This window comes from Ictalurus punctatus, chromosome 12 (assembly GCF_001660625.3).
Source record: "Ictalurus punctatus breed USDA103 chromosome 12, Coco_2.0, whole genome shotgun sequence".
Classification (NCBI taxonomy): Eukaryota; Metazoa; Chordata; class Actinopteri; order Siluriformes; family Ictaluridae; genus Ictalurus; species Ictalurus punctatus.
This window is the reverse complement of record NC_030427.2, coordinates 32,012,559-32,021,562: the sequence shown is the minus strand read 5'-3', so window position 1 is coordinate 32,021,562 and position 9,004 is coordinate 32,012,559. Positions and strand designations below refer to the sequence as shown.

The window sequence follows — 9,004 nt, the reverse complement described above, 5'->3', positions numbered from 1 at the left end:
TGTATAATATTGTGTGAATAATACATTTTTTAAATTTCATTTCTATTTGTTTACAGACATTTTTTTAGCAATGAAAACAGCATTTTGCTTTAGTTGCTAAGAATAACGCTGGGTTTTATATGTCACAATAAGTTTATATGTGTAATAAAAATGTAAGTAAGTAAGTAAGTAAGTAAGTAAATTTTATTTATATTGCACGTTTCACACAGAAAAGCTGACCAAAGGGCTTAACAGAGTAAAGAAAGTAAAATAGAAAACAGAATAAAACCAAATAATATCAGACAACAGACAATAGTAAAAATTACATTAAAACACCTGGGAGAAGAGATATGTTTTAACCCTCTTTAAAAGTGGTAATAGAAGGTGCAAGGCGGATATCCAGTGGCAATTGATTCCATAAACGATCGGCGGCGACTGAAAAAGCTCTGTAGCTGTCGCTGAAAGCATGTATGTGTCATTTCTTTCTTTAAGCCTTTAAAGTATTTATTTGTTATGTTATTATTACAATAATGCACTGTAAATATTAATAGTAATTTGCCTATGTGAGTTTTGTTTCACAAGACTTGCAGAAATAGTGACACCTACAGGTTAAACTAGTGAGCTGCATTTAATTTAAGTTACTGTGGTCATGTGATTAGCCTAACTAATAGCAGTGCAAAATGTGCATGCAGTTTGTTGGTGCTACGCTGTACACGGAGTTAGATGCTAAAGAAGAGAATAATTAAACAGTAAAGCGTTACAGCAACTCCTAGATTTCTGGTCGGAAGGCGCACACGGTATGTTAGTTTGTGATGTTGTGCATTTCATGTTTGTATTGCAATGTAATAGCGCAATGTTTCCTAGGGCCATTAATGCTAGTTTAATATGTGAGCAAGATGAATGAATACTCATGGACTCTTAAGAACATGCTTATGTACAATATGCTCATGTGAGAATGTGTTATGCACTTTATTTCAGTTTTTCACGTTGTTTGACGGTGTTTGATGGTGTTTGATGGTGTTTGACGGTGATTGAATGCGCTTAAGTTGTGAAGGAATGCAATTAAAGAAACGACAAACATCAGTTGAAGCGTACGTTTTAATCTGACCAGAAGAATAAGTTTGGGAGCAGCTACAGTGAAAAACGTGGCCTACTGCCTTTGGTAAGGCAGTGAAGAAGAACGTAGGCCTATTCTGGAAAAGCAGTGAAAAACGTGGCCTGCTGCCACGAGCCACAGTGAAGAACATACTGCTTCGTGAACTGCAGTGAAAAAGTATTGTTTGGTGTGGTGTAAAACATCGCCATCCATGGACATGTACAACGTAGCCATTGGAGAGTGAGCAACGATCGCCAGCATCCCAGGGAATATTGTACGGGCCGCCCCTTGTGAAGTCTCCGTCCCGCACTCAGCGTAAACGACCTGCCTACCCATCCTGGCATTCATCCAACGTGACCTCGCGAGCTTCAGTTCAGCGTGAAGGTGGAACCCAGAAGAAGACGGTGCAGCAGCTGCCAAGAACGACCACAGGGAAGCAACAACGCGACATCTTTGGACAATTGAGTTTGTGAACATTCATTACATCTGGATTCCAGGTCAGACTGTGCATTTACATTTCTCAGTTTTGTTTAAATTGTTATTTATTGCAATTCCAATTTATTATTTGAAACAAAGGAAAAATGAGAACTGCATCTGAATAGTTTTGTAAGTTGAATAGCAGTGTGCATATAACGTACTTGTTTGATCATTTGAAAGTGTGTATTTTCCTGGTCATTCTAGTTTACCTTTCATCATTTAATATTTCAGTAGTGTTGTTTCAAAATAGTTTACTAAAATGGATCAAAGCACACCAGATGTTTGTGTACTAGAAGGAGTACTACAGGCTCTAGAAAACGAGAAAACAGAATTACAGAAGGAATTAGAAACTGAACTTGAAACCTCAGAGAAACAAAGAATTGAAGAACGGTTAGCTGAAATTAATAAAGACCTCCAAATACATAGGATAGGGCTCCAGGAGCCAACACCTGGCACTGAACAAGCAGTGAGGCGGTCAGAAAGAGAAAAACACCCAACAGAAAAGATGCTTGAGCTCATTAAACAGGAGAGCATAAAAAAGGAAAGAAAGTTCATGTTAACATATGTAACCTTCAAAGCTGAGGTTCAGTATATTAGAAGTAAACTAAAGGAAGAATGTTGTAAATCAGACTTAGGCGAAATGATAAGAACCTTGGAAAAGTATGAGTCAGAAATAAAGCAGGAATATAAGAGCTTACGTGCACTGACCACACCAGCCCAAGATATACGAAGGAGAATGGATATCTGCACATCAGTGACTTCTGAAATAACTACACTTCTGAAAGTGCGTTACGCAGAAGCTGATAAAGAGTTTAATGCAGAAGCTGTTAAGGAAACTCTTTCAAAATTACTCCAGAGAGAAGACGCAAGGTCAGTTTATGGGTCAACTGTGTCAAGAGCTGGAGTGGGTAGTGTGCAAGATAGTCAAGTGTCAGTAAAGAAAGCAGAGGCGGCGGCACGCTTGGCATCGAAACGTGCTGAACTTAACAGGGAAAGGGAAATATCTGCACAAAGAAAAGAGGTGCTAGCTCAACAAGAGAAGTTAAAACTGATGGAAGAACAAAGGAATCTTGAGGCTATGGAAGCTGAATACAATGTATATGCTGAAGAGGAATTAAAATTGAATGCTGAAATAGGAGAAACTAGAGAAATCTTCACTTTGTCTCCAAGTCAGCTTCCAGTGCAGCATAACAGCACTCCATGCACCCAGAATCCCAAAGACCTTTCAATCCCTTTTTGTTCTGAAAGCAAAATAGAACCAAAATCAAATGAAGCCTCGCTAGTTCAAGCATTAAAAGAATCCCTGGCAATGACTAGACTTCCAGCACCAGAGCCGTTCATGTTTACAGGAGATCCACTTAAATTCACTGAATGGCGTACCTGCTTCAAGGCCTTAATCGAAACAAGTTGCACAAACCCAGCTCATAGGCTATATTACTTGAAAAAATACATCAGTGGAGAAGCACTTTCTGTGTTAGAAGGAACATTTTATAGAAGTGATGAGGAAGCCTACACGCAGGCTTGGGATGCCCTTAACAAACGTTATGGTCACCCCTTCATAGTTCAAAGAGCATTCAGGGGGAAGCTGAGTAGCTGGCCCAAGATTGGACCAAAGGAATCACTGAAATTAAGGGAATTTAGTGATTTCCTCATCTCCTGCAAGAATGCAATGCCTTACGTTCATGGTCTAAAGGTTTTAGATGATTGTCAAGAAAACCAAAAGCTGTTACAAAAACTTCCTGACTGGGCAACAACTCGCTGGAACCGGTACGTCACTAAAGCACTAGATGAAGGGAAGCCATATCCTGCCTTTAAGGAGTTCTCAGACTTTGTAGCCGAAGAGGCACGTGTTGCTTGCAATCCAGTTTCTTCTCTTTTTGCATTAAAACAAGCAGATGAGAAAAATGGAAAGGAACAGAAGCGTCTCAAAGCCAGCACTCTAGCAACGTCAACAAAGGTGTTTCAAAGATCAAGCTTCACTTCAAAGGACTCAAGTGCATCAGGAAGTTCTACAACCAACTCTCCTGCCACTCAAACCAAAAGACAAATAGATTGTGTGTGTTGTCAACAAAATCACTTTATTTATAAATGTGAAAAGTTTGCAGCGATGCCTCTAGAGGAAAAGAAAAAATTTGTCATTAGCAACAATATGTGCTTCGGGTGCCTCAGAGTCGGACATGTTGCAAAAAATTGCAGAAAGAGGGCTACTTGCAATATTTGTAGACAAAGTCATCCATCTCCACTTCACGAAGAACGCCCTGTAGGAGAAAAGCTAGAAGCATTACCACAAAAGGACAATTCTTCCATTGCCTTATGCACCGTGAGAATGGACAATGGTGATCGCACTTCCATGATTGTTCCAGTGTGGCTCTCTAGTGCGGCCAAGAATAGTCCAGAGACTTTAGTGTATGCATTACTGGACACACAGAGTACCAGGACCTTCATTGACCATGATGTCTGTGGAAAAATTCAAGCGCACACAGAACCTGTCAAACTGAAGTTGTCAACAATGACTGACAAGAGTTCAATACTGAATTGTCACAGAGTTGTTGGACTGAAGGTGAGAGGGTACAATTTACAAGAGTACATTGAGCTACCTCCAGCATACACTCAAGAATACATCCCACTAGAGAAGAATAGCATTCCCACTCGTGAAACAGCAGCAGGGTGGACTCACCTTCTGAGCATAGCCGAAGAGATGCCAGATCTGTTGAACTGTCCTGCAGGACTTCTGATTGGCTATGACTGTGCACGGGCTCTGAAACCAAAAGCAGTGATATCAGGGGAAGAGTATGAACCTTATGCAGTCAAGACAGATTTAGGCTGGAGTATAGTTGGAGCCAAAATGCCTTGCACTGACATAAGGGATGGCGAAGGGTTCTGCCATCGTATCTCTGTGAAAGAACTTCCACCTATCACACCTGCCTCTGTGATCAAAGCATTAGAGAGAGATTTTCTTGACACAAATCCAAGAGAAAGGACAATATCCCAAGATGACATTCAATTTCTGCATCTCTTGAATGGGAAAATTCAATATAACGAAGAGGGACATCTGGAGATGCCTCTACCATTTAGAAAGCGTCCTCAGCTTCCAAATAACAAGCAGCTGGCTACAGTCAGATTGAAACATTTAAAAGGAAAAATGGAAAAGAGTCCAAAGTACAAGGAAGATTATATCAAATTCATGGACAATGTCTTTAGAGATGGTGATGCAGAAGAAACAAATGCCACCACAAAGGAAGGCAACACATGGTACATTCCGCACCATGGGGTGTATCATCCTAGGAAGCCTGAGAAGATTAGGGTCGTATTTGACTGCTCTGCCAAATGTGAAGGCACCTCTCTGAATGACCACCTCCTCACAGGACCTGATCTAACAAATACTCTGACTGGAGTGCTGTGTAGATTTCGCCAGCATCAGATCGCGATTAATTGCGATGTTGAGAAAATGTTTCACCGCTTCCACGTAACCCCAGAAGATCGGGATTTCTTGAGGTTCCTGTGGTGGGAAAATGGGAACACCGCAAGAGAGCCCAAAGAATACCGGATGCGAGTTCACATATTTGGAGCAGCATCATCGCCTGGATGTGCTAACTATGGCATGAAATACCTCGCCAGCAAATATGAGAATGATTACCCATTGGCTGCAGTCTTCATCCGGAAAAATTTCTATGTGGATGATGGGCTTATCAGTGTCGATTCAGTTCAAAGAGCCAACCAGCTTGTGAATGAAGCACGGGAAGTCTTTAGTAAAGGACAGCTGCGCTTACACAAATTTGTCTCTAACAACAGAAAGGTTTTGGATGTAATTCCAGAGAGTGAACGGGCAAGTGCAGTGAAGGATGTGGACCTGAACTACAGCAAGCTTCCAATGCAGAGTGTGCTGGGAGTGAGGTGGAGCATAGAGACGGATGCGTTCTCATTCAATGTCGTCCTCAATGAAAAGGCAGCCACCCGGCGAGGAATCCTATCAACGGTAGCTAGTGTATACGACCCATTAGGATTTCTCTCTCCCTACATCTTGACTGGGAAAAGAGTGCTGCAAGAGATGTGCAAACGAGGTGTAGGATGGGATGAACATGTTCCCCTTGAACTGAAGCCAAAGTGGGAAACATGGCTCCATGACCTGGAAAATCTTGAGAAAATTCAAATACCAAGATGCTTCATTCCTGATCACCTCAGCACGATACGAAAAATTGAGCTGCATCATTTTTCAGATGCCAGCAACAATGGCTATGGGCAATGTTCTTATATCAGGATTCTTGCTGATGAACAAGTACATTGTGCATTAGTCATGGGTAAGGCCAGAGTGGCACCCACAAGGGTGGTCAGCATTCCACGCCTTGAGCTCACTGCAGCTACAGTCTCTGCCGCTATGAGTAGTGTCCTTAGAGAAGAGCTGGAGCTGAAGATAGACCAGGAGTTTTTCTGGACTGATTCACAGGTGGTGCTCGGGTACATCAAGAATGACGCCCGACGCTTTCATGTTTTTGTAGCAAATCGCGTCCAGAAAATAAGAGACACTACTGATCCTAGTCAGTGGTTCTACGTCGAAACAAGCCAGAATCCAGCTGACCACGCATCTAGGGGTCTCAAGGTGGCAGAACTAATAGAATCAAATTGGCTCAGAGGACCAAAGTTCTTATGGGAACAAGAAATTGTTTTTAGCCAAAGATCCCCAGAGCTTCTTGTAGGTGACCCAGAGGTCAAAGTCCTGAAAACAGATGCTGTTGAAAGAGACAGCTTCCTCCATAGGCTGTCAAGACTCTCAGATTGGAATACAACCCTCAACATTATTGCTCGGATTCAGAGACTGGCACACAAAGACAGGTCTGGACCCATTAGTGTAGAGGAACGAAGAGGAGCCGCTCTTGTGCTCATCAGAGCAGCACAAAGAGAAGCCTTTGAAAAGGAGCTGAAATTGTTTAGTCAGGAATCCACAAAGCTACCAAAAACTCACAAGATGTATCAACTTGACCCTATCTTTCAGAATGGATTGCTCAGGGTTGGTGGCAGGTTGAGAATGTCCTCCGCATCAGTTGAGTTGAAACATCCAGTTATCCTTCCTAAGGAAGGCATTGTCACACAGCTTATACTTGACCACTGTCACAAAAGGACTCAGCACCAAGGCCGAGGTCAAACCTTGAATGAGCTCAGAGCCAGCGGATATTGGATAATAGGTGCAAGCAAGGTAGTGGCCAAGCACATCAAGAGTTGTGTCACTTGCAGAAAGGTGCGTGGACGGACTGAAGAACAGCGAATGGCAGACTTGCCTGTTGACCGAGTAGATCCATCTCCTCCATTCTTGTACACCGGAATTGACTGTTTCGGGCCATTTAACACGAAACAAGGTCGAAAGGAATTCAAGCGGTATGGTCTGTTGTTCACATGTCTAAGCTGCAGGGCCATCCACTTAGAAATGTTGGAGGATCTCACAACAGACGCATTTTTGAATGCTTTGAGATGCTTCATAGCAATTAGAGGAGCGGTAAGACAAATCCGATCCGACCAAGGTACTAATTTCCTTGGAGCAAAGAATGAGTTGCAGAGAGGTCTAATGGAACTTGACAAGGAAAGGATTTCAACTTACCTTGCAAGAAAGCAATGTGACTTCCTGATGAATGTGCCTGAAGCAAGCCACATGGGAGGCATTTGGGAACGCCAAATACGGACGGTTAGGAGCGTGATGAGTTCTGTTCTGGCACAGGCTAAAGGGAGACTGGATGACACCTCTTTGAGGACATTCTTCTATGAAGCCATGTCAATTGTTAACAGTCGTCCACTCACAACAAACACAATCAATGATCCTAAAGGTGTTGAACCTTTGACACCTAACCATTTGCTCACAATAAAGTCCATTGTGCCCCTCGCGCCTCCAGGCAAATTTGTCCGGGAAGATTTGTATGCCAAGAAGAGGTGGCGTAGAGTGCAGTACCTCTCGGAACAATTCTGGAGCAGGTGGCGCAAGGAATACCTGGCCAGCATAAGCCTCAGACAACAGTGGCATGTGCCCAGAAGAAATGTGCAAGTTGGGGATGTCGTTATTGTCAAGGATGACAATATTCCCAGAAATGAGTGGAAGCTAGCCAGAGTTGTTGAGGCAAGGGCAGATGGTGATGGTCTTGTGCGAAAGGTCAAAATTCAAATAGGACAAAGTAATTTAGGAAAGAAAGGTGAGCGCATAACGCAACTTTCTTCACTTGAGCGTCCAGTTCAAAAATTAGTGGTGCTAGTGGAGCAGAATTCATAGACTAGTATCCTAAAACATTAAACAGGAAATATTAAACTTTCAGACTAAGCTGTTCAAAACCAAGTATCAAAATTACTTGCTAAATGTATAGGAAAATTACACGATTTATTCAGTTTATTCAGAATATGGTTAACATAAATCTTTGTAATTTTGGTGGCAGTGTAGCTGTCGCTGAAAGCATGTATGTGTCATTTCTTTCTTTAAGCCTTTAAAGTATTTATTTGTTATGTTATTATTACAATAATGCACTGTAAATATTAATAGTAATTTGCCTATGTGAGTTTTGTTTCACAAGACTTGCAGAAATAGTGACACCTACAGGTTAAACTAGTGAGCTGCATTTAATTTAAGTTACTGTGGTCATGTGATTAGCCTAACTAATAGCAGTGCAAAATGTGCATGCAGTTTGTTGGTGCTACGCTGTACACGGAGTTAGATGCTAAAGAAGAGAATAATTAAACAGTAAAGCGTTACAGCAACTCCTAGATTTCTGGTCGGAAGGCGCACACGGTATGTTAGTTTGTGATGTTGTGCATTTCATGTTTGTATTGCAATGTAATAGCGCAATGTTTCCTAGGGCCATTAATGCTAGTTTAATATGTGAGCAAGATGAATGAATACTCATGGACTCTTAAGAACATGCTTATGTACAATATGCTCATGTGAGAATGTGTTATGCACTTTATTTCAGTTTTTCACGTTGTTTGACGGTGTTTGATGGTGTTTGATGGTGTTTGATGGTGTTTGACGGTGATTGAATGCGCTTAAGTTGTGAAGGAATGCAATTAAAGAAACGACAAACATCAGTTGAAGCGTACGTTTTAATCTGACCAGAAGAATAAGTTTGGGAGCAGCTACAAGCTCTATCCCCTTTGTTTTTAACCAGGAATGAGGGACATGCAAAAGAAACTTATCAGAAATTCTTAGAAGTCTGTTCGAGAAATGTGGTGTAAGAAGATCTTTGAGAAAGGAAGGAGCTTGATCATTAAGAGTTTTAAAAACAAACAACAGAATCTTAAACTGATGTGTATCATTAAAAACCGTTAAGAAAATATATGCTATAAAAAAAAATAAAAATTTATCCATACTTCATCCTAATACTGCAATACATTAGATATCCTTCGAAGTAGACGACTATAATCTTAGTAGAATCTTACACAGTTGCCCAGGTCATGCACTTTTTACACATTCCCTCACTCCAT

General features: G+C 41.4%; 1 protein-coding gene across 2 annotated transcripts; it reads left to right on the top strand.

Moving 5' to 3' along the window:
• The first annotated feature begins 434 nt into the window (after positions 1–434).
• LOC108273038 (uncharacterized) lies at positions 435–8,656 on the top strand. 2 transcript variants are annotated; one of them, XR_008397236.1, is made up of 2 exons: positions 435–8,312; positions 8,494–8,656. XR_008397236.1 is itself a non-coding variant. In XM_053683942.1 (2 exons), the coding sequence occupies exon 2, from the start codon at positions 1,812–1,814 to the stop codon at positions 7,800–7,802; it is 5,991 nt and encodes a 1,996-aa protein (XP_053539917.1). In that variant the 5' UTR covers positions 435–776; positions 958–1,811; the 3' UTR covers positions 7,803–8,656. The 2 variants fall into 2 exon arrangements, 1 of the variants encoding a protein (XP_053539917.1); XM_053683942.1 differs by having other exon boundaries at positions 435–776; positions 958–8,656.
• The last annotated feature ends 348 nt before the right edge of the window (positions 8,657–9,004 follow it).

Excerpts from the sequence above, each read along its gene's own strand:
- LOC108273038 (XM_053683942.1), top strand. The coding sequence starts at position 1,812 with ATGGATCAAAGCACACCAGATGTTTGTGTACTAGAAGGAGTACTACAG.